Source organism: Anguilla rostrata, chromosome 2 (genome assembly GCF_018555375.3).
Source record: "Anguilla rostrata isolate EN2019 chromosome 2, ASM1855537v3, whole genome shotgun sequence".
Lineage (NCBI taxonomy): Eukaryota > Metazoa > Chordata > Actinopteri > Anguilliformes > Anguillidae > Anguilla > Anguilla rostrata.
In genome coordinates this window covers 24781217-24807223 of record NC_057934.1, presented here as the reverse complement: position 1 = coordinate 24807223, position 26007 = coordinate 24781217, and the positions used below count along the sequence as shown (strand labels likewise).

The 26007-nt window shown below is 40.5% G+C and overlaps 1 protein-coding gene across 2 annotated transcripts in view; it reads left to right on the top strand.

Annotated features, from left to right (window-relative positions):
* The window catches only part of LOC135247651 (vesicle-fusing ATPase), a 60406-nt gene extending 36043 nt beyond the window's left edge, over nt 1-24363 (top strand). Inside the window, exons 11-22 of one of the 2 annotated variants that reach the window (XM_064321361.1) lie at nt 735-809; nt 1478-1665; nt 7218-7313; nt 8601-8757; nt 9065-9198; nt 9557-9623; nt 12256-12335; nt 12695-12829; nt 14446-14559; nt 18786-18841; nt 20616-20687; nt 22774-24363. In XM_064321361.1, the coding sequence (XP_064177431.1) occupies nt 735-809; nt 1478-1665; nt 7218-7313; nt 8601-8757; nt 9065-9198; nt 9557-9623; nt 12256-12335; nt 12695-12829; nt 14446-14559; nt 18786-18841; nt 20616-20646 (1133 nt within the window). In that variant the 3' untranslated portion in view covers nt 20647-20687; nt 22774-24363. The remainder of the gene's footprint in view (nt 1-734; nt 810-1477; nt 1666-7217; nt 7314-8600; nt 8758-9064; nt 9199-9556; nt 9624-12255; nt 12336-12694; nt 12830-14445; nt 14560-18785; nt 18842-20615; nt 20688-22773) is intronic. The other variant, XM_064321362.1, reaches the window with a different exon arrangement.
* Nucleotides 24364-26007: the final 1644 nt, after the last annotated feature.

Genomic DNA, 26007 nt, shown 5'->3' with positions numbered 1-26007 from the left:
CACCTCCACCTCTGGAGTGGGATGTGAAGCTGTTTTTCCTATGTAGTTGGCTATCTAGGACAGCAAGGTCTGTATTATCTGGCTGCTCAGTTTCTCAACAATCCATCTACCAATGTCAAAAACCAAGATAGCTCGCTTGCTGGCTAATTTTATTTATCTGATAATTAAGTCATACCATGTCATCTGTTTGAACCTTGGTGATATGATACTACTCACCCTGTAATGATGTAGAATAACATTAGCCAGCTAACTGAGTTAGTAATTCCATCTGTGTTCCTCCTTGTGGAGCTGTATTTTACTTTAAAATTTTGACATATCCAAGCAGTTGCTTATACAGCAAGTCACGATGTCTGCCCATATAGCACCCATGGCGCAGTCAGTACTGAGTAAGCGTCAACCAGGCACAGTAACATATTTGTACAATTAACAGGTTTTCCATCGCCATGCATGTTTAATGCAAATCACCTTGTTGATCTTCAGCAGGAAGGTCTTCAATGAGTAATACCAAATCATCAAGCAGTGGATACATTTTTGCTTTAAGGATAAAAGGATATGTCAAAATTTCAATAGAATTACAAGTGCTTAGTTTATTTTCTTTTGTTGTTTGTGAAAGTATAACTTTTAAAAACAACGAAAACTGGTTGCACCGATTGTTTGGGTGCAGGAAGCAGTAGAGGGAGCTCTTTTCTATGGCCTATGTGAGACACCCATATCAACTCTTTTCTGTCCATCAGGAATGACCAACAGGCCTGATCTGATTGACGAAGCCTTATTGAGACCTGGAAGGCTGGAGGTGAAGATGGAGATAGGTAAGAATTATGAAAAGCACAAGCACTTCAGTGTCTCTTCAAGCATATCACTGGTCCCTTTCCTAGGGTTGCGTATAGCTTGTGTCTGTTATTACTTGGTTCTTAATCTTCCTTCATAAACCTTCCATTCTGTAATTTCCTGTATACTGTGCCAATATGCAATTAAGTTTCCTCTCTTTTGGGTGGCCCAGTCTGTCGCTTGCTTTACGGCCTGGATTAAATCAAAATATTTCTTGTTCTCTTCAAATTACAAATAAATGCTGGTGTTTGATTTTGTTCTTAAGAAACACAGATTGGCAAGTAATTTAAGTGATCCCTGGATTTGCCAGACTGGTTTTTAATTGACAATCAACAGTGAAATGTTACTTTGAGTCTAAATGAATTAAAAGGGCTGATACAGGGGTCATTTTTCTGTTGGGGTGTTGTCACCACTGGTTTCCTCTGGCTCTCATATACATGTTACTGCCTTACTTCTGCATCACATCCTCCCCCAGAGTTTGCATACATGTAATTTACATGTACATGTTTATGTACATTTCTATGTACATTTAGCATACTTTCATTCAATCCGTACCGTGTGAAGTGCATGCACATTTCCTTTTTGTACTTGTCTATCCTCCCCATCTCTTCCCTCAGTCTCATGCCCTCTTTTCCCCCTCCTTATCCAGGACTGCCAGACGAGAAAGGCCGGGTTCAGATCCTGAACATCCACACAGCCAAGATGAGAGAATTCAATCTGCTGGCCTCCGATGTGGACGTGAAGGAGCTGGCCACAGAGACCAAGAACTACAGCGGTGCCGAGCTGGAGGGGCTTGTCAGGGCCGCCCAGTCTACAGCCATGAACCGCCACATCAAGGTCAGCCTTCATTGACCCACACCAGGGCTACCTATCATTCATGCAAAGATTCAGTTACATTTACATGTTACCATGGCAACGAGCATTAAAAGATGCAATAACAATAGGTCATCTGTATATGCAAGATAAAGCTAGGTTAACTTCTGTTCAGTTCCTGTCACGGAAATGTATCACTTTGCTGCCCATGCATTTTCCCTTGCTAAATAGCTTGACAGCTTGGCGCGTACCTATAGAAATGTTAAGTTGTTCATAATGTCTGTTGTCACAATAATTGCATTAGTTATGTGCAATTATTTAGTTGTAACCCCAGTGCATTGCTGGACTGCCAGCTTCATCTTTGCACTAGGCCTACCATACAGGCCTTTCTACAGTTCACTTGCTTTAGCTCACTACTTGACTTGCAGTGCTTTAGCCAACAGCGTAATAACGGGTAAGATCCTGTGTGAATTAGTACATAGTTACGCATGCTTAGCGGCATATCCAATAAGGGGTTCATACGTCAAAGTGACACCTGTTCTGGAAGGGGACCGGAATGAGAAGCATACAGTGAGTGCTGGGGATGCCATCTGTGTACTTACACCGGCGAAGCGACCTGAAGCAATGGTGCAATATCCCCATTCCAGAGATCTGTTAAGGTTGACTCGGTAATTATTCCTGTGCCATAATTTCAAAATAGATACGATTGACAGACATTTAACGAACGCTGTATTGAAAGTTTTTTTCCCTGCAATCAGTGTGGCTTCATCCTTATAGCATTTGACCCTGAGTTGCCTGGACGTCGCTGTTCAATGCATAGTGGGGATGTAGGGCCAGCGAGGAAACACTGTAAATACCTTGTCTTACCAATGGATTTGATTGCATCATGCAAACGTCATGGTAACTTATGTATGCTTACTGGGTTTATGTGTGGACATGCTCCAACTCCCAGCTAGTACTGTGAAATAGCAAGTGTATATCTTTTTGTGGTTTTTTAAAGCCAAAAAAAGGAAATCGAAAAATGGGATTATTTTCAAAAGTTAAATTAAATTTTTATTGAAATGGGAAAGGGATAATCCTACTGGTGGGGGTGTTCTCTCTCTACTACTCCCACCTCCCTGGATGATCTCTGGTACCCTACATTGTAGCCTATTGTCTATTGTGAAAACTGTGCTTTCAAATGCACTAAAATTCATAAAATGTGTGTTCACCTCCTGTATACAAGAGGGCGACATTAGACAAACAGACTGATTTGAGATCCACAAAGGCTGCATCCCAGTCCAGCTTTTGCTCCACCCTTGCAAACTTCAGCTTCAGACTTCACTTGGGGAATCCCTTTTGAGACCTGGATCTACCCTCTGTTGCCATTTAAGTGTTGGGGGCACCATTGCTCAGGAGGTAAGAGTGGTTGTCTGGCAGTCGGATGGTTGCCGGTTCGATCCCCCGCCTGGGGCGTGTCGAAGTGTCCCTGAGCAAGACACTTAACCCCTAATTGTTCCCAATGAGCTGATTAGTACCTTGCATGGCAGCCCTTCACCATTGGTGTGTGAGTGTGTGTGTGAATGGGTGAATGAGAGGCATCAATTGTAAAGGGCTTTGGATAAAAGCTCTATATAAATGCAGTCCATTTACCATTTACCATCCCTTTGAAGTTCGCAAACTCCAGTGGTTACTAGAGGTATTGCAGCTCATTGGGCCTCTGATGCCAAAAAGCAAATTTCCCCATTGAAGTCCATTCACTATGAATTTAATCAGATAAAATTATACTATGTTGTATTATGTACTTTTGAATAAAAAAAAGTATTTCACACTAAACTAAGTCTGAGCTGCACAGACATAGAAACACTACATGGCCAAAAGTATGTGGGCACCCGACCATCACACCGATATGTGCTTGTTGAACATCTCATTCCAAAACCATGGACATTAATATGGTGTTGCTCCCATTACAACCTCCATTCTTCTGGGAAGGCTTTCCACTAGATTTTGAAACATGGCTGCAGGGATTCACTTTCCATTCAGCCACAAGCGCATGAGTCAGGTTGGGCACAAAGCCCCAGCTCAGTTGGCATTCCAACTCAAAGGTGTTTGATGGGGTTGAGGTCAGGGCTCTGCAGGCCAGTCGAGTTCTTCCACACCAAACTCGGCAAACCATTTCTTGATGGATACCGCTTTGTGCACAGGGGCATTGTCATGCTGAAACAGGAAAGGGCCTGTTTCAGCTTATGTGGCCTAACACTTCGCAGCTGAGCTGTTGTTGCTCCTAGTTTCCGCTTCACAATAATAGCGCTTACAGTTGACTGCAGCAGCTCAAGCAGGGTAGAAAATTTTCTGACTGACTTGTTGGAAAGGTTGCATCCTATGACAGTGCCACGTTGAAAGTCACTGCGCTCTTCAGAATGATTCATTCTACTACCAATGTTTGCTTGATTTTATGCACCTGTTAGCAATGGCTGTGGCTGAAGTGGCCAAACTCACTAAATAAACATACTTTTGGCCATGTAGTGTATACATTTTTTTTCAATTCCGATTCAGCCCTTCACGTTTAAGTACCCAGTGCGCATGCACTGGCGCCAAAAAAAGCCCCACAGTTCTTGTATATCTCGATGGTTAAAAGTCAAGTGAGTTTGTGACAACGAACCTCCACCCCCAACATTTCTGAAGGGAATATCTCTGCAACAGAGCAGACCCGGCAAGGTTATATTGCCCACAATTCACGCCAAACTTCCTGTTCAGCGATAGTCACATTAACATTTATCGTGGTATTATAAATTAATAAAAGCACTTCCGGAATGATCACCAATTTTTTATAGTGTTATTGTTCTTTGCATCAAAAACTTTTGCAGCATTTTCCAATGGGCTATCCACGTGCATGGTGATAATTACATTAATTTCATTATTTATGGTGATGAGGAGAAAACGCAACAATAACATGAGATACAGTTCAGCAAAGCTCTGGGATTGTAGGCTCATAGGCCTATCGGTTTTCATAATTCAGTGAATTAATTGTTTGGTTGTTAATCAAGCAAAATAAACGGGAACTGAGAGTACTATTTTGTTTAAAGATAATCCTTTTTTTATGCTCCAGCGAATCGGTTGATACTACATTTAAATGCTACACACTCGTATGGCACAAAGAAAAATGTGCACAAAACTCCCTTTTTTATTTATTGTTATTAATTTGCTATATTGATAATCAGTTCATAGCAAGAGAAATCACCGCGCTCACCCATTTTAATTTGTTTGGTGCACTGAAACCAGTGAAATATCATCAATTGAAAAGAAATTGGTTCGCACTCAAAAAATGGCTACAAAGCTTCAAAAGAATGTCATTATTTATTGTTTTGTTTTCTTCAATGCAGAATCATGCACAAATGTTTCAGCATGTTGCCTCCAGTGTTCAGGTACAATGATTAAGACATTCCACCTTCTTTTGAACAAGTAACAGCTGCTTTTCATTAGGGCTGCTAGCCAATTATTATGAGACAATTCAATAAGGCTGCTAGCCAATCATAGTGAGACAATTAGATAAATTGTTAAATCACCCCTCTATTATTCTCCTTGATTGCTCTTGTAAACCAATTTACCAATTTATTTAATTGTCTCACAATGGACCTTTTTCAAAAACTCTGCAGGCTCTTTTAGGTACTTCTTTCCAAACTGTAACCACCATTCTATTTTTGGGACTTTCGCATTGGTAACAGGGAAGTGAGGATTCTTATTGGCACAGGCACACAAATACCTTCTGGTGTGGTATTCCATTCTCTTATGTTTGATTTATGATAGCGTTGAGACAGATAGGTGTGATAACCACAAGCTTCCCCGATGAGCTTCTCACACACAAAGCCTGTGTCTAAGTACATACCAAAGGTCATTGGAACAACTACAAAACACAGGTTCAATAAGGTCATTCTCATTCTGTACAGTTATTCATAGCTATGAACACATATGGTCCAGTTCACACATTGAACATTACTCTGACCTATGCTAAGTCAAACTAGGAGCATTACAAGCTACAACATCAAGACAATGATACAAGCTACAATAAGTGCTGGATGGAGGTACATGTAACATGAGTGGCACAGGAGGTACGTGTAGCACAAAATAGTGATAGAAATGATTGATAGAGGGGAATAGTGATAGAAATGATCCGCAGTGGTGATAGTTAGTCCAAGTATCGTCTGAAGAGATTCAGACCACAGCGGAAGATGGGCAATGAGGCAGTGGTTTGTAGAGGGACAGGGAGTTCGTTCCAACACTGGGGAGCTAGGGTGGAGATGCTCCGTGGTAGACGAGCGAGAACCCTTTACCCAGATGTGAGGGGGTGCAAGGCACCCTGCTGCTGCAAAGCAGAGTGGTCGTGCAGGCGTATAGAATTGAATCATGTCCTACAAGTAGGCAGTGGGCCGTCCTATTGGCTGCAGTGTAGGTGAGGGTCAGGACTTTCAACCTGATCCTGGCAGCGACCGGTAGCCAGTGGTGTGGGAAGGTTGAAGACGAGTCAGGCAGCAGCATTTTGATACATCTGTAGTGGCTGTATGGCACAATCTGGCAGGCTTGCAAGGAGGGAGTTGCAGTAATCAAGACAGGAGGTCATAGTCTGGACCAGTAGCTGAGTGGAGTGCGTAGTCACGTATGGTCGAATCCTTCTAATGTTGTTCACAAGGAATCTGCAGGACCGTGATGTTGCCTTGATGTGCTCCTTGAGATCAAGCTGGTTGTCCTGGACCACCCCCAGGCTCTTTGCAGAGTGTCAGGCAGTCACTGTGGTGCCGTCAATTGTGATTGAGAGCTTGTGTTCTAGGGAAATTTTGTGGGACACATAGGGGAGGATCTCACCAGATATGGACTGCAGAACTACTAGTTGAGTGGCCGCACACCTGGGTTGCATTGACAAATCAGCCCAGGGCTTAAGGTGTGCTCACTTTCCATGGTGGCAAAGCCAAGACCGGGAACCCTGAAGAGCTGGTAAAGCTGGAGAGCTGAACGGCTGAAGAGCAGAAAGGCAGAAAAGATTTTGCTGTGTTTGGTCTATTTTGTCTTTGTCATTTTTGTTTATTGTTATTACCCGGAACGACTGAAGGGGAACTGTGTGCGTTTATTTGTTTGTTTTATGAGCTTGTTCTTTCTCTGTCTGTCGGCGAAAAAAACGCCGATGAAAACTGGAATTGCTGATACTCCCTGTGACCAGGGAGTTTAACCCGGTGTGTGATACGTATTTTCAGGACAGTACAGTTTTACCAGCCAGTGTAATGTGAAAGCAGGTTTGGTCATTAAGTGCTTGTTTTTCACTGTGATGTAACACGAAATACAGAGCAAATCAACAAGTGTACAGAAAATTTATCTTACTATGCAATACTCACAGTGGTTTTGTGGTTGTCTTACCATAGTATGTTGTCATCATCTACTGTGAGCCACCTTCCTCTTCTTCCTCTCATTCCGTCTGCCTTCCTCCATAAATTTGATTCTGTTCAGTCTCCATTATCTTAGTGAAAATTAGGTGCATGAAATTCAGATGTATCTGTATCCCCCCCAGTCAAATAGACTATAGCTCAAGCACCCTTGTTTTTCTGCAGGCCAGCACTAAGGTGGAGGTGGACATGGAGAAGGCAGAGAAGCTGCTGGTCAGTCGAGATGACTTCCTGACCTCCCTGGAAAATGACATCAAGCCTGTGAGTCCCCCCCACCCCACCCTCGAACCTCCGCTTTAGTTTAATCCTCACACTGTCTGGGTGTTTTGGCAGTCTGTGCAAAAGAAGGAACATTTTGCACTAGCATTTTATTTCCGGATGTGCAATAATATTGGGGTTGTTTCAGTATCTGCCAACGATCGGAAGGAAAACCAGAAAGTTGGTATCTGGCCAGTGCTAAGATTGTGACCGATATGATGGGCCGGCCAGTATGATGACACAACATACATGCTCCAGAGAGGTGACACATTTGATGCTGTAAATTAATTGAGGATGTCTTGCTCATAACATAAGATAACATAACATAACGTAACGTAACGTAAGACGAGAACAGGCCATTCAGCCGAACACTGCTCGTCTATTCCTACCACTAAACTACTTAATGCTTAGTTTACCTTAAAGCTAGGTAGTAACACTGTATCAAGCCGGGCCTTGAGTACCCCCAGTGTTTCTGCGTCCACTACATGTCCAAGCAAGCTATTCCACACATTGTGTGAAAAAATATTTCCAAATGTGATAAAGTAGCCTGCTCCTGATCTTCGGAACCTCCCAGCAAACCTAATTATGCTAATATCTTTTTTAAATGGCTTAATTAATTTTGCTTAATTTTAACTCTAGAATAATAATGGAAAACAATTTTGATTTTGTTAAATAAGGCCAATAGAATCAATTTGCAGTATCATTTGCATTTTTCAAAAAACTTGTGAATTACAAAAATGCAAGGCTGAATTAATTAATTTACTTTACTTTATTATGATTATTATTATTATGAATTTGTTTTTTTACACAATAGACAGTAAGCATGGAATGAATGAAATATGAACTACAAGACAGCCTACCACATGAGTCACCATGTGAAATGTTGAATGTGTACATAGCCCATACCAAAATACATTTTTTTTGAAAATCAGACCAGTTTTCAAATGTTACAAATTTTACAGTGATGCTCCGATGAGTAAACACGCTACATGTTAACTTGGTGACTTGATGTTTAAAAAAAAAGAAAATAATTCTGTAACAAGTTTGAAATACAGACAAGGGGATACAATGAAGACAACAGGAGGAAGGGGGTGTTAAGCAAATATAAGGGTGATCAAATTACGATACAACTGGATGCGTATTTTACTGGTGATGTCTGCTATAGACTGGTCATGTCTGGTTAAGTCTGGCCATGTCTGGTTTAGTCTGGTCATATCTGCTTAAGACTGGTCATGTTTGGTAAAGTCTGGTTTTGCTGTCTGACCTGTCTTTCCTCTCCCGACCACCCAGGCCTTTGGCACAAACCAGGAGGACTATGCCAGCTACACCATGAATGGCATCATTAAGTGGGGTGACCCTGTAACCAGAGTCATGGACGATGGGGAGCTGCTGGTACAGCAGACCAAAAACAGCGACCGTACGCCCCTGGTAGCTGTGCTACTGGAGGGTGAGCCACTCTGCTCTCATATCACATATACTGTATATTTACATGTAAAACAATATATAATCTTGTTATTTTGTTCCTTAGATATTCAAGAAACGGTTTTTTTAAGATGCAGTATGCATCACTTTATGAGTCCTTCAGTCCAGGCAGAATCAGTTGACAATCCATTTGAACCTATAATCTGGAATGCTTACTGCAGCTTCAAAGGCTCATTCTACAGGCTGGTCTATTGGGAATGTTCCACTAAGACAGAAGACATGGGAAAGAACACGCTCAACCATATGGAGTCATACCTCTCTATTTATTCCAGGACCCCCTCATAGTGGGAAGACGGCCCTGGCGGCCAAAATTGCAGAGGAGTCCCAGTTCCCCTTCATCAAGATCTGCTCTCCAGACAACATGATTGGCCACTCGGAGATCGCCAAATGCCAGGCCATTAAGAAGGTGAATGGACCCATTGTTCCACACATGAGAAATAATGCACACTGATCAGTCGCTTAATAACAAGGGTTGCTGAGAAATTATTAGTGTGTGTGTATATGTATCTAATGGGTAAGCATCCCGATATTGAAAGTTGTGTAAGTCTTGACTTTTGTCCTCATGCTTATATCCTAAAAATCAAAAAATAAGTTGTACACTCATCCTAATTATTTTAGAGGGCTGAGCAGAGGGATTTATGATAAATGACAGTCTAGCTGTTCTAAGCACTGACACACACCATACAATATTTAGGGTCTCTCATGCCCCAGTGCTTTGTGGTTTTAGTCACGTCTCAAACGGTCTTTTCCCACCTTGATTTTAGATTTTTGACGATGCTTACAAGTCACAGCTGAGCTGTGTGGTGGTGGATGACATTGAGCGCCTGCTGGGTAAGGCCATTTTGCTCGTACCTCTTTCCTGTCACCTCCCACAAACAAACCAGAGGCCCTCCCATGGTGGTCACCTGGCACCACGTTCATCTGTATCTCTGAAAGGTTATACGAAAAGTGAGGGAGGGGATTTGGCTGATGAAGAGCTTATGTGCCTAACTTCTAATTGCTCACAAATTCCATTCTGTGCAAGACTAGTATGTAAGGAGAGAATCTGTACTTATATCTTGCAGTTGTACTTGGGGAACAGAGATCTGCAGGTTGGACTTTGTCTTTTCACAGTTATTTCTGCACAGTTAGTTTGCTGCCTCTAAAACTAAAACCAACCCATGTACATCCGATCTTAATATCATCTCAGTGAGGCCATTTCATTTCATATGTGCATCAGTCTATTTAGATACAGGCAGTCCCTGGGTTACGAACAAGATCCGTTCTTAAGTCTGTCTTTAAGTCGAATTTGTTGGTAAGTCGGAACAGGTACATACGGTTCTTATTTAGCTTCAGTTAGTCAAATGTTTGTCTTATATATAGTAAAATATATACTATATACTAAGCCGCGCAATGTTTTCATGAGCGTCACAAAGTAGTGCGTGCGTTCGTTCGTTATTACAAACTATTGTATTTAACTCTAATTTTTAATATAATAGGCTTTATGGCAGTCCGTTCGTAAGTACAAGTTGTCCGTAAGTCGGACGTTCTTAACCTGGGGACTGCCTATAATATAGGGGTGTGAAAAAATCCAGTGTACCGAAAAATCGTACCGAACACAGTTGACAGGAGGAACTAGGAGGAGAGAGAGGGAGAGACAGCGACGAAGGTCAGCGGTCAGATTCGAACCGCTGACGTCGCGGCTCGCAATGAGCATGTGGAAAGCGCTCTATGGGCTACCCCACTGGAGGCCCCATTCTTCCCCTATTTTTAATAAAATGTTTTTGTTTCGATTTTATTCTAAACAATTTAGTTTGAAAGAATGTGTTTGATATGGCCATTTTATTTTACTAAATTTCCCAAAATGGGTTGTATTAGCCCTGGATGCTGATTTCTTTATCGTGACTTGTTCAAACGGCTGCTTGAAAGAGAGTGTTATCTACGTTGGCTAAGTAGATACATCGTTTTCTCATAAAATGTAGTCGATAAAATAGTAGGCTACTTCTTTGAGGCATGTAAAAAAAAAAAAAAATTTAAGTCTTGTTATTTCATTGAAAATAAACAGCACACTGAAAAGTGATGTTCGATTATTATCCATTTATTATCCATTATTCCATACCGTACTCACTCTCCTCCCCAGAGACTCCTCTACATTCAGCTACATATAAACATATAGCTACACTAAATGCTTCACAAACTGTTGTGAAAAATGTAAGAGGGAGATTCAGTGTACTTGGCTAGAAAATGTGTAGCCAGCTTAGTGTCAAACTAGTATTAGCTAGTCCAGCAAGTGCTGTGATAGCACTTTCAGTTAATCAGTCATGAGAAGTCACACTGCTAACTAGCTTATGTTAGCTAGAATTTTGTTTGCTGGTTAATTAGAATTTGATTTGCTGGTTAACCCTAGGCTAACGTTAGGAAACAAAAAATAAAGTTTCTTCAAATTTTATGGAGAATTTTTGAAGGCAGAAAATTCATGAGATCGGGGAAGGCAAAGGAAACACTTCATTCTAGAATAATTGCTGTGGACTGATAAAAACAGAACATTTCATGGAGATCGGGCATTGGGTGCTTATCTTGTGGTGAATGCAAAAACATTGTTTTGCCAATGTCTTCGCTTGGTTGTGGTGTGTGGGCATCTTCTGCAGCTGTTAAATCTGCTTCAGGTGGTATCTAATCAAAGATCCTCTTGGGTCTAATGGATGGTCCTTGCACAAGGACCAATCAGCACAGATGTGGGCGGGTTTATTTCCCATTGATTGGCAATTGATTAGCTGTTTCAATTAAAAGTTGAGTTAAAGTGCACATCGTGGGCACAGGATTTGATTGATAGTTTATCCTGAGAAATAAATAAATCAGAAGTTTCCAGTTGAACGTGCAAGATTTGTTACAACTAATTTGAAGGTCTGAAAGAAAATGTAAGGAGTAAAAAGTATGTTTCACTCAAATGTAACGGAGTAAAAACTTAATAATAAAATAAAAATATTATAGTGACAAAGTATAAGTACTTACTACCCCTGTATAAATAAAAATTTTAAATTTAACAATTTGTTAGCAAATTATTTAAGAATTCAATATATGTTCTTTTTAGAGGCAGAAAAATCCCGTTCATTTACCTGCATATTTTGCACAGATAGTTAACATCGTCGGCAGAGGCTGACCAGTATATCTGTTCTCCCATATTATCTGCTAAGATTTGTGTCAGTACATATTCCACTGATAAGGCACTAATGCAACTGTTTAAGAATGATTTAAAGGTCCAGGAAACTGAAATCTGTGAATTCTTTGCTGATATGTTGTTTTATACTTTTTTGCATTCACAAATGGCCCAGAAATATTTTCAAATAATTCTTGCAAAAAAAAAAAAAAAAAAACCTGTGCAGAGATTTGCTTGCTTTCCCCCTTAACTAAACGGTAGGTTTCTAGTGGGCAGGGTTAGCTGGGCACAGTGTTTGAAGTAAAACCTGCCTTATTTGTATCTCAGATTACGTCCCAATCGGACCTCGCTTCTCCAATCTGGTCCTGCAAGCATTGCTTGTCCTGCTGAAGAAAACTCCTCCTCGGGTAAATATTCCTGTTATAATTAATCCAGATGTAATCCCAACAATCACTTCACTTTGTACAGCTGTAATGCTTCCCACCTTTCATCTGAAATGGTGTGCATGTGAAAGTGACCCCAGCCCTAATGGGGAGAGCTGTGGTTGGGGCTTGGTTACTAAGCCATATCCGAGTAGGTGGCCTGGGCTAGCATGAATCAAGAATGAGTCACCACTGAAACCACTGAGTAGTCAATGGATGTATAAGTGCCTAAATGAGTAACACTCCGCTTGAGTGAGAGGGGAGGAAGGATTGTTGTGTGAGAGCACAGGAGGTACCTGTGGTAACACTTAAAGCCCCCCCCCCTTGCGCATTCCTCCCCTCAGGGCCGCAAGTTGCTGATCATCGGAACGACAAGCCGTAAGGACGTTCTGCAAGAGATGGAGATGCTGGACGCCTTCAGCACCACCATCCACATCCCCAACATCGCCACTGGGGAGCAACTGGTGGAGGCCCTGGAGGTGAGGGGGAGGTGGAGGAAAGGCAAAGACAGAAAGTACACGAGAGGAGGGAGCTGGATAGGAGCCCTGGGCAGGGTTTGACAGCCAGCTTGGCTCCATGCCCTGCTGCCGCTGGATTTTCCTTGTCAAAATGAATGCCTTTCTTTGCGAATGACTCACATTAAATGGTGCATTAAATAAGCAGTCAATTTTCATCAGAAAATGTTAAATAAAATAGTACTAATCATGTAGCAATCATTATAGGTCCCATTCTCATATAATAAATTCAGTCCCAATCCGGTTAAATGCTGGCTGAGTGAGGGACATTTCACTTCTTTAGACAAAATAACCTCTGTGTAGATAGCTATTGTTACCTACTGCTTTTGTCAGCATTCCCTTGTGAGATTCTCAGGAAAGGGCATTAGCTGCTTTCTGGTGTAAATGCTTATTTATTTGTGACAACTAACATTGTTTAATAAAGGCAAAATATCACACATACTGGTTAACAATACAATAACTTCTGACAGAATGACAGAAGCATATAACAAAACAAAAACATGATTTTTGGTTAGCTATGCATCTCCTTTGTTTTTTCCATGGGAAGAGATGCGTCTTGGAAGAGATGCTCAAAATGTTGCTTTTTGTGTACAATGAGGGCCCATCCAGCAAGAAGAATTTTTTCCTGTAGTGGTGAGGTGATGGTCCACAGTGGAAAGATTCAAAAGAGCTTTTTTGCGCTTAGCAATTGCAATAAGCTTCTTCTGATCTAGTTGCTAGGTTGTACATGCACTATATTGTCCGTCCTCTCCTGAAGGGGTAATATTAAAAATGTCGTATTGGAGAGGCTCGGTGGCACAGTCCTCTGGTTAGCCAACTCTTAGCCTGTACAGAAAATACAACCCCCCCCCCCCCTTCATGGTCACTATATTCAATGACCTGGTGACTGAGGGCATTTCCCTCCCTGGGGCAAGAGAGCAGCAGAGAAGGAGTGGATGCAGACATGGAGAAGGAACTGCATCTTGGGGCAGAAGTGGTAGAAGGAACACAGAAGTGAGAGAAGGACAGGCTGAGAGAAACGGTGGAACAGATGGTGTGGAGCATTTTTATGCTGCCAAAACGGCACAGCCGTGGCTGGAGGCATTATGTTTTCAGGTTGTCCGTCCGTCTGTCCGTCCCAATTCTCGTGAACGCAATATCTCAGGAACGCTTTGAGGGAATTTCTTCAAATTTGGCACAAACTTCCACTTGGACTCAAGGATGAACTGATTAGATTTTGGTGGTCAAAGGTCAAGGTCACTGTGACAAAACATGTTTTTGGCCATAACTCAATGATTCATATGCTAATTATGACAAAGTTTTACACAAATGTCTAATAGGATAAAATGATGAAGTGATGACATTTTATATCCAAACTGGCTACTGGTTGGCAGAGGCATACAACCGCGTGGCAGTATTTCTAGTTCTTCTTACCTTAACGTTGCACCTTGCCTGATTTTCATGATTTGACAGGCAAAAATGTATCGTTGGGTTTTGATTCTGCAATGATGAACATTAATTGAGGTCTACGTAATGGTGCCATTGTAGGTTGTAGATCAGTGAGAATGGTGCTTACCCAGGTTTCTGTGTTTTTTTGTTAGCTTCTGGGCAGCTTTAAGGACAGTGAGCGAGCCATGATCACCAAGGAGGTGAAGGGCAAAAGGGTGTGGATTGGCATCAAGAAGCTTCTGATGCTCATCGAAATGTCTCTGCAGGTAAGAGCCTGACTTGTAGCCTCAAATATCATAGAACTGTGTTCAGGTTTTCAATCCTCTTTGTTATCCATGCTACTACCACTGGTAGAAATATTGAAACACACCACCCTGTTCACATTTTAACAACATCAGTATTACAATATTATAGTATTTAGCTACCACTGAGTGTAACCTGCCCAACCAATTTTATAATTTCAGTGTTTCCCACAGGATTTTGTGAGACTATGGTGGGTGGACCTCGGACCCTCTAGGGGGTTCCGGGGACATGCTCCCCCGAAATAAATTTTTGTACATTTTAAAGTTAAATGCATCAATCTGGTGCACTTTGAGAGCAAAATTAAGAGGCTAGATCTATGAAGAACTTTGTGCTCATGTAAACAATGTTGTGCTCTAGTAAGCAATTTAATCATAAACACATTGGTCAACACATAAACACAGAAGTCCATATTTCATGCGTGGGGGCCTTTAATACAGATTTATGATTTATCTTATAGGTAGAGGACATGGTATTCATCGACTCTCATCGCCTTTTGTAGCTGACATTTGTATTGTACCTCTCCAAAAATGAATAAAATGCTTTTTGTCCATTATAAAGCATATAAATGAGCCCCTTATGAAGGTTTAAGATGAAACATTGCTATCAGATTCAAAAATAGTGCAAAAATTTTGTCACACAAAGCGGTACAGTAACTAAATGTGTAATAATTAACTCTTGTATGTATTTCTATACTCTGTACTCTCGTATGTTTTCTTGTATGGGGATGGGATGATATGAAAACAATTTTCAACCGTCCACCACATTTTGGCAGTGTTCCAACTCTCACGTCATCACTGTTGCATGCTTCACAAAAACTCTACTAACTAACACTACTAACTAACGCTTACATTACAGTGTGAAATATCCACATTACATAATACCACTAACCTATTTAAAGACACTCAATTTCAAAAATAACGTATATAACCGAAATATATTGAGCAGAAATACTTACATAGCAATGATGAAATTTTATCTGTGTTCAGTAGATAGAGAGACAGAGACAGTAAATCAATGAGACTGTTCTATTCGCTTCTGTTTTGACCCAGAAAACGATGTTAGCTAGGTCTATCAGCAAACATATGGCTTAGCTATGCCCCAGAAGTCCTCAATAATAATAGTATTTTCCAAGAAATTACGAAACATCGTTGACCACGTTTCGTTAGGTGCAGCATCTTTTACTGCTACCACAAAGTGAATGCGATGATAAGAAAATTTTCGGTTACTGTGACCTAAAAAACGCTATTCCAAAAGCAAAATTAGACATGTTATATATCGTTAGAAAGCTTATACTCTCACCTACTGAATAAATGAATTGGCAATCAAGCCAGACTGTGCTAAAAAGGGCGACAACGCCGTAAACAACAGGTGTTATATTACGCACAGCTATTTTGGAAGGTACTGAGGCATCACAAATTCAAAAAAGTGTAAAAATATTTTCGGTTCATTATGAAACTGTGGCGGGACAAATTAGACCATGGCAGGCCGTCACAGTCTAGGTAATTAATGGGAAACACTGCATTTACGCTAGATCCCTTGTTACATTTATGTTATTGTTCATTTTATCTTAACTGTTACACTGAGCTGGCCAGCGGAGGATGAGGGCTCCCTCTGTAGCCAGGTTTCTTCCCTTCCGAAATGAGTGTTATTCTTCCCATTAAGGAGTTTTTTTTAACCTCAATTGCTCCTTTTTTTGGCATTCTGGCCTGGTTGTTTTGGCCAAATTTTCTTTTGTATTCCTACAATAAAGTGTCTTTGTAACTGTGTCTCTGTAAAAAGCGCTATACAAATAAAATTGAATTGAATTAATATTCATATTCTCTGGGAGTTCCCCGGGAAGTACAGTGCTTTGAAGAAGTATTTGCCCTGATATCATTGCATATTCTTTAGACAAAATGTAATATTACACAAAGGGAACCTGAGTAAACAAAAAACACATTTTTTCAATTATTTAGTGATCTAAAATCAGAAGCTATCAAACACCCCCCGTGAAAAAAGTTATTAAACACCCATATCACACATGTAAATTTCTCCCTTAAATGTAATAACTGGTTGCACCACCTTTATCAGCAACAATTGCAACCAAACGCTTCCTATAATTTGATATCAGTATTTCACATCGCTGTGGAGGAATTTTAGATCACTCTAAACCGCAGAACTGCTTTCAGGTCCTACCACAACATCTCGATTGGGTTCCAGTCAGAGCTTTGACTAGGCCACTTCAAAAACTTTGTTTCTTTTCAGCCATTCAAAAATACAGTTGACTTGCTTTTTGGTATTGGATCATTGTCTTGCTGCATAACCCAATTATGCTTTAGCTCAGAGACAGATGACATTTTCCTTAAGAATTTTCTGGTACTGCGTAGAATTCATGGTTTCTTTAACAATGACAAGTCCAGGTCCTGAGGCAGCAAAAGCATCCCTGCACCATCATACTACCACCACGTTTCTTGTGGTTAGCAGTGGTTTCCGCCTTGCTACTCTCCCATTTCTGCCCAGTCTCTTTCTTATTGTGGAGTTATGAACACTGATCTTAGCTGAGGCTAGAAAGTCCTGCAGTTCTCTGGATGTTCTTCTGGGTTTTTTTGTGACTTCCTGGATGAGTTGTCGCTACACCCTAGGAGAAATTTTGGCAGGCTGACCAATCCTTGGAAGATTCACCACTGTTCCAAGTGTTCTCCATTTGGAGATAATGGCACTCACTGTGGTTCAGTGGAGTCCCAGAGCATTAGAAGTGGTTTTGCAACCCTTTCCAGACTGATATACTTCAACAACTTGTTTTCTCATCTGTTCTGGAATTTCCTTTGATTGTGGCATAGTGTGCTTGTAGAAACTTTGTGGTAACTACTTCCCTCTGATGGTAAGGTTCAATATGAGTGAGGTTCAGGTTCTCCAGGGCTGGCTGCAATCAGGCCTGGCTGTGTTCAATCTGCTGAATCTACTTATCAATTAAATTCGATTAATTGGTTCATTGAGACCCTAAAGAGGCAATTACTTTTTCACATGGGAGATAATGGTGTGTGATAACTTTTTTCATTAATTAAAATATTTTTGTTCTTAAAAATTTGTTTTGTGTTTATCTAATATTACATTTTGTCTAAAGATCTGAAACCATTCAGTGTGACAAATATGCAATAATAGAGGAAATCAGGAATGGAGAAAATACTTTTTCACAGCACTGTAGCTTAAGGGGCCTTTCAATGTGGGAAAAAAAATTTCATATCATATATTTACTTACATATTAGTATCCATGCAAACATTAGTATGGTAAAATTAGTATAGTCGTATAACAAAAGTGCCCTACTTGAGAACGGAAAATGTTGCCTTCTGGTATGTTTGCCTTTTAAAATGAAATGCTGAATTGCCCCTGCTGAAATGCATAGCTTTCCACTTTTTCTGCTGTGTACACGATACCCCAACTTTTATAGCTTTATAGCTAACTCAGCACCCAGGTGTTGCAGGTCCTACCTGGACTCAGATTAACACTATAATTTAAAACCATGATTCAATGTATTCAGTAGCTTTGCCTGACCATGGTAGCTGCAAAGGTTTACTTATCCTTTGATTTTTAAAAAATATTACCATTTAAGTTTTACTAAATGTATTCACATGTGTCTCTTGGTCTCAAAGCCAAGAAATTAAAATTTCTTCTTGAAGTAATACGTATTTTATAAATATGGTGTATGTCAATTAATCTTTGTTTACAGTCACTATCAGGTTTTCACACAGGGTCTTTCACATGGAACTGTGGGGGGGGAATTTAAGGTTACATGAAACCTGGAAATTTCCCTTTAGCAGACAATCAAGTTGAACTCCTGAAAGAGAGTGCAATAGGCTGAAGAGAATGTGGGAAAAAATGTGCTGCTGGTAAACAGGTCCCTGATGGGAGACTGCAAATCTTTTTAACAATGAATCTTATGAATATTATTACACTATATTTGAGAATCTAATTTTGCAAAGGATGCAGATCCTGGAGACCTCTTGCAGATTGTCTTGATGGCTTTGCCAGTGGCTCTCATTACTCATGGGTCCTGAAAAAAGGAAGCAAAAACATGCCACCCTAATTATCATAGATGTGTTCCATCACAAGCCATCAGCATCTAGCATGCTTAAGTCACTAGCATGCTTATGTCCTCATAGTGTTTATAAAGTCCAAAGAAGGCAAGTAACAGTTCAGCTTCTTTTCCAGATGCACCCAGAGTACAGAGTCAAGAAGTTCCTGGCGCTGCTCAGAGAAGAGGGAGCGTGAGTAACTTCTCTCTCCATTTGCCCTGGCATCCTCTGCTGCCACACACTCTGCTTCACCCTCACACACCCCCCCCTCCCAAATATTCGCCATTGTCAGTTCCACTTTTTACACTCCCCTCTCACACTCCCATATGCAGTCAGGTGCAGAGTCCATAACATCCACTCCATTCCAGCATAGTCACAACTATTATGCTGCTTTGTGGAGTAATGTAAAATGAAACAACTTTAATTAACTGGCCCACTCTGTGCTACATATCAAACGTGGTATACAGCAGAACTTTGACAGATTAACCAGTTCATTCGTCTGGATCCTGAGAATGCCCTTGGTTGACTAGACTAAGGGCTATGGGAAATAGGTGGCTAGGTTCCAGCCGCAGTTAGCACTCATCAAAGCCGTGTTGCAAATGGCTGCCAACTAGTGCAGGCTGTGACATAGTCCTCTCAACATAACCATTGCAAGTCCGTGCTTTGTATCATAGAAAAACCTTTCCTTACAAGAGCTGGGTGATCTGTGGCTGTATCAGTAATTCAATGACACTCTGAAGCTGATACTGGTGAGAAACTAGTTGTGAGTGAAAAGTGAGGAAATGAAACCAGAATACTGATAATGTGTTAGTTGATAGCTAGTTAACAAATCTTATCTAACGTTAATTAGATTAGTTAGCAAGAAACTTTGTTTGTTTACAGTACACATCTTTATACACAGTCATGAATACCATTTACCTTACAGCTAAATAATTGTGTGTGCAAGCAAGTGTGAAGCTTAATGCTTCAGACTACCTACAGTATAGCCTATGTTTTGGGTCAGTAAGAGTAAGATACATTGTATCTATTGCTAAAATAGTTTGCTGAAAGAATATCAATGAAAATAAATTTTTACAGATATTATACTTGAAAACCTCTGTGTTTAAATGATCATTTAACAGCAAATGTCTATTTAGAAATTATATGACTTTTCTTGTAGCTTCCAGGATTGGGCCAGATTCATATGATCTCCTCACTTCAGTTTTTTGAAGAAGCTGTTTTTTTACCAATAAAAATATAAACATTCCACACACAGTTTGAACAGACTGTGGGTAAAATGAGCTTTAACATGCTGTGCATTGATCCACACTGAATGTATTGTATTTACTTGGTATGTGTGTATCCTGGTATTGATAGTGCTTTAGAACATTATATTCTGAAATGTGATTTATTTAGCAGAAACCTAGATTGAGAAAGCATGGCAGCTGTCCCTTGAAATCAGAAAATATTAATAGAATCGGATCAGGATAGATCTGGAAAATAAAGTGTAGATTAAATCAGCTATGTGCAAAGGGTTTATAAGTAATCTATCCAAAAGATAAATTACGTATTCATGGAACTTTTACAATTGTGAACATTTACTGTAACATCCCAGAGTGTACCTCTGATAGCACCAATTCTTTGGGTTTGTTAATAATATTTGTGTTATAAATAATATATTGCAATTAAGATTGTAACAGACAATTATTGTTCAGTAATTGTTATGATTATACTGATTGATATTTAACATGTAAACTTCTTTGACTTCTCTCCGATTTGTGAAAAAATGCAGTATCCTGGAATTTGTACAGTCCCTTAACTATTAAATCATTAAAATTCTGCTTCCTTAGAATTTGTAGAAGGTGCAACGGCTCCCGATGATTCTAACATACAGTAAGCAATGCACACTATGCAGCGCCCCCCCTCCCCCATATCTGTTGCATTTCCTTCCTTTGTTTTGCTTATGATTATGTTTTGTAACCACCAGGTTGGACGGCGGCAATAACATCCTAATGTAACCCCCTTTCCCCGGTGCATTGCCCAGCAGACTTCAGTCATGGTAAGGGGTCCAACACTGCTACAGGGAGCAGTGCCTCCATTCCAAAGCCCGAGTTGCAGCCAGCATTGGCCTTGGTCAACTTAACCCCAGCAATCTCACTTTCACTGCAGAAACGGTCACCACAGCCCAGCCCCCTGTCACTGTCTAGTTGCACTCAAATTGCTGAGCCAGACTCCACAGATGGACTTGCGTCTGTGTACCACAGTTGACCAGGCTCCCAAAAGGAACGTAATGAAAGGGTCAAAGTCTGCTCAATGTTTAACCCATTATATGGGAGTTGTACTCTCAGTCTGGATCTGTATTGCCTCTAATGACACTTACCTGGGTGCAGATTTGTGAAACAAGAATAAAGGCTCTCAAAGAAACATCAACAGTGTACAACAGAAAAGGCACATTTTCAATTTTTTCCAATAGTTTGGTCCAAATAGCTGTAAGCCATAAAGATTCCCTATTACCGTTTTACCTGAAGAACACAATTTGGCTGTAACTTTGATCAAAGTTAGGAAAAAATCGGGTTGTAGGATTTATAGGGCTCTGTTTATCTAGGCCCACCTTCGGGTCCTTATGGCTTCTCAGCAGGGGTTTCATGGGGTGATTATTTCACGGTATGACACCTTGTCCAAAAATATCACAGTTTTAGGTATCACCGTATTATGCGGCCATTTGCAAAACATAAACAGGTAGTTTTTGAAAGAAATTGAAAGAAAAATGTATCATAATAACAACCCTGCCAGGTAACGCACATAGGGCTGTGATGCAATATCAGCTATGTCCCCTTACACTTTTTTGCACTTGTTAACATGAAATTTGGTGGACATGAACACTTGGAAGGGGGACAAAATAAATCATTTGCAAGCAAATGCTGTTCATCAGCTTGTTAGATTGTGAGAGTCAACAGCTTTTTTGAAACCGTTGTACTAAGAAATCAGGCAATGAACAGTTCATACGATTAGTTTAATTGCTGTTTAACTAGGGATTAGTTTAATGTTAACGAAAACCCACAGCAAAAAAATACATATTTTTTAACGAAAATTGCAGTAGCCTATATGGAAAATAAAATGCATAGTTTAAGAAATAATTACTTAATATAAACAGCCCACCTGTTATGGAAGCAGGAAAAAAAGTGGACAGATGTATTTTAATCCATCCATTTTAATCCAGCCGTCAGATCATGCACGATGACGTGCTGATAACCGGTGATACCGTAACAACCTTACTCCTCAGTCATATTTGTGATTCACAGATACGTTTATGAATACAAACATGGGATTGTTGCAGAGTCCTGTCTGTTCTGCTTTCCTTTCCAACCGCTCCAGCTCGAAGATTTATGAAAATTTGCATTTCCTGCTCTTTCTGTTTGGTTTCTTCACCTCCCAGTCAGCTCATACCGATGGCATTGTCACCCAATCCATTATAACTGGCACTAATAGCAGGAAATGCAGATCCTTTCATAAAACGCACATGGTCCCATTCATTTTCATATTGTTTATTGAAACGTTTTACTGAATTACACTTGTATGTGTTCCTATTAATGGCTGGTGTTTTTCACAAGCTACGTGTGTTACACATTTGTAAGCAGCAGCATACAAACCTGGCTTTGATCCCAGGTGATGATTAGAGAACAGTGTCACATGAGCATAGGGGACAGTGAGAATCCTTGATTGCATATTGTGTTGACAGGTGCATGTCATTGTCCAAAAAATATGGAAACATGATATATGACATGAGCAGACGGTCAACTCCCCTGACAAAGCCCACTGAATTATCTCCAAAAATGGAGAGCAAAATCTCCTCACCGTGAGCCAATGTGTTTGTGCTCTGAATCTCAGACCCTTCACAGCACATATTGAGCAAATGAAAGGGGAGGGGCTTCTGCATGGAGCCCATGCAAAGCCTAGCGAACCCCTCCCAGCTTCATTGTGAGGCCCCTGATTGGCCAGGAGACTGAAGGCAAGGGAGGATGAGAACAGAAACAGTCTTCCAGTGCCAGTATAACCTCCTTTTCCCCCACCCCACTTAACCCAACCCCCCTCCCCCCCCAACCGCACACTGGTATCTGACCAATCCCATGCCTCTCCTCCAACAGTGATCGCAGCTTCTATGACTAGAGCCAATGAATCCGCATTCGCCCAGCTGGGGGAGACAGAGGCAACAGGAAGCGTCATCATATCCACTCACTCAGCTAGAGGGCGCAAGAGAGAGAGACCATCAGTCTCCTCTACTTCCCCCAGTCTCCATGGTCTGCACGTTTTTACTGACCCCACTCCTCTCTGATTCCATCTGTATATTGAATAATGCATAAATTAAAATCTGAATATTTGAATAATGCATAAATTAAGATCTGAATACAGTTCAGATATGTCTTTGTCTTAAAAGCAGTTTCGAAGGCACGTTGTGTGCCTTGTGCTCTGCTAGCATTGCATTCTTGCTCCCTGTATGCATTTTACATATATACATATATACAGTATATAAATACAAACCAATAGAGCTGTGCTTGTTTTGTGCTCTCTGCAGCATGCGTGCGCAGAGCTGTCATGCGTTTGATTTATGAATGTTTTTGTATATTGTATAGATATATAAATATGTAAAATGCCTCAACTGTAATCATTCCAGGAGGTGGAGATACCTAAACATCATTCTTATTCTCTCTGTACTTTTCCTTGCTCTAATGATTTTTATGGAACTTAAATTAATCGAATTGTGTAAATTGTGCATCCCTGCAGCAAGCCAGGTTGTTTTCAGACATTGGTATTGGTTGTTTTGTCACCTTCCAAACGAATAAATGACTTGAGTATCAGCGTTTTAGGTGTATTTGTATAGATGTGTGATTCTGTACCTCGTTGCATGAAAAAGAGGAAAGTGTCTTTGGTCCGAAGAGCAGGGACTGACGATATGGAGCAGGGTGCATGCTTACTCTCTGTGGTCATTGCTTGGTGTTCAGATTGTCTCTCAGTATTAATGTGGTGTGTGCTTTGGGTGCCTTTTGGTTTGTATAACATACTCTCTCCCACTATATAAACTGCATAGGCATGGAGAGGCATAGTACAATGTTCATATTCCCTCAAGCTAGAGTCGGTCAAAACCATGGCCCACCTCAGATGGCCCGCTTTGGAAATGTGGGGGGGGCTTTGTCAATGTTAGTTGAAAACAGAGGGGCTACTTTATTAGCCGTTACCACCCCATGTAGGATAAAATACAACAGTGCATAGACTGTTGAATGGACTCTAGTGGAATGTGGAATGGTGCCCCCCCCCCAGTAAAGTGGTGTAGTCTGTTCGCCAGGTCTAATCCACAACACTCCCTCAAATCCCTGGCCCTGTGACATCTGTCTTTGCCACACGAATGCATATAAAATCACTGATTGTGATCAATATCTATGTGGTTTAGTAATAATGACACTAAGTCAGAATTGTATCGTGCCCTCTATGTTTTAGGTGTATGTACCTAATGTTGATGGTGGGTCATGCACTGATATTGTACAATACTGTTTCTGCTTTCCTGTCTTGTCAAAACCTGCAGGAAAAAAACAAAACAAAGCCAGTCTGACAACATGGTGTATACATCTCTGCTGTAAACATGTGCTTGTTGTCAAAAGTTCTTTTTCGTTATCACTATTAAGATGTATGGCAAGATGCAGATGTGTTATTGTAATAAAAGCACAAATACACCGAAGAAAGATTATGTTGTTTTCCTTTTGTGAAGCCAGTTATCCACTGTTCCAATAGCCCTTTTCATGCATGCTGCCCGCAGCCCTAAGCTGACAATTTAAATTTTGCAGTGAATTCTAAGAAAAATCTGAATACAGACTTCAGCAGGATGACTCATCTAGTCAATGCACTGGTTTTAGGGCAGTGATAGGCAGCACATTATATGTGTGAGGGATTGGGGTTAGGACCATTCTAAGAGCCCTGACTCATAGGGGCCCTCAAAAATATTAGAACAAAGGATTAATAATGAAGAACTTATTTTTTCTACGAGAGCTGCAAGCCTGCAGTGGTAGAGCTTTTTGAAATATGGAATGGGTTCATTATTAGGTTCGGGTGGTGTGGCGATGGTAATTGTGCAGGGATGGGTGGCCTGGGCTGGTGGGCTGGTAGGAATCTTTTCATGGGGCCCAAAATCCCTGGTGGATCCCTGGTGGTAGGCCTACTATGCACTTTGGTATCAAATCCTGACTGAGGCAGTGCTGACCAATGACATTAGAATATGCTCTGAATATGCATCCTACTAAACATGTAATTATTTCTTTTTTTAATTAAACTAAATTTGTGACTACAGATCAGAAGCTATACCATGAGATAAAAGTTATGCAGTTTTTTTAGTTAATATTGGCTATTTCACTTAAAATGGAAGCGTGTTGGACTGTTATACATGGTGACCTGTGCTGTTCTGAAATGAATCATCCCCACACCCTCAGCGTTCAGACTGGCAACCGCCACACATTAAGCCTCACTCATTCTCCCTCTGCCCAAGATCAGCTCCCTCTTCACACACCACCTGAGCTGCATATCTTGGGAAGGGCTGCCAGGTCTGTACATCTGTGTCTTTGGATGTTTATCCAAAGACTGTTGTCATTTTCACACATCCAAGAAACGGGAGAATTTACTGTAGTTCTAGGAGCAAATGCTGATGTTTGCTGAAAGACTTGTGATGATAAGTGATCATAATTCACTTAATAAGAATGAGATCTTTGGTAGGAGGTGAAAGAGATCTTTTCAGCTGAGTGCATCTCTCTTGCTGTATTTATAATCCTGTAGATGTCATCTCCAGAGTAATACTTCTCTTCATTCTACAGTTCTGCACAAAAATGGTTTAAATTATTTACTGATAATGTTTCAGTCAGACAGTAAATTCTTTGTCATTTGAAATTATTTGAAATGGTATGTGCAAAATGTTCAGTTCAAGTGAAGCAGATACGTATATTTGAACTTTAATGAATAAAACAGGATTGTGTTTATATTTTGAAGGCCTGTATTGACAATCTCATCTGCTCGTTATGTATGTTAATGCACAGCTCTTTGTTTTGCTGGATTGGGATGCTGACTTTTTTGCCTTACTGAAATTGACTGCAGGATATGCAATGTATAATATTACAATATATTCAAAGTTAAACCTCTATTAGGTGTATTAGCCTGAATTTTGCCCAAATACCAAAGAATTCTGTTTCCTCATTATTGGCTAGCGATAAAACAAGTGTAAAACCTGGATGGCACTACCATGTATTATATAGATATGAAAGATTATTTAGAAACTATTTCGTTTGATTTATGTATTTTTTAGTGTGGTTTATTATCCATTTGTTTAATTGTGCAGGCCTGCC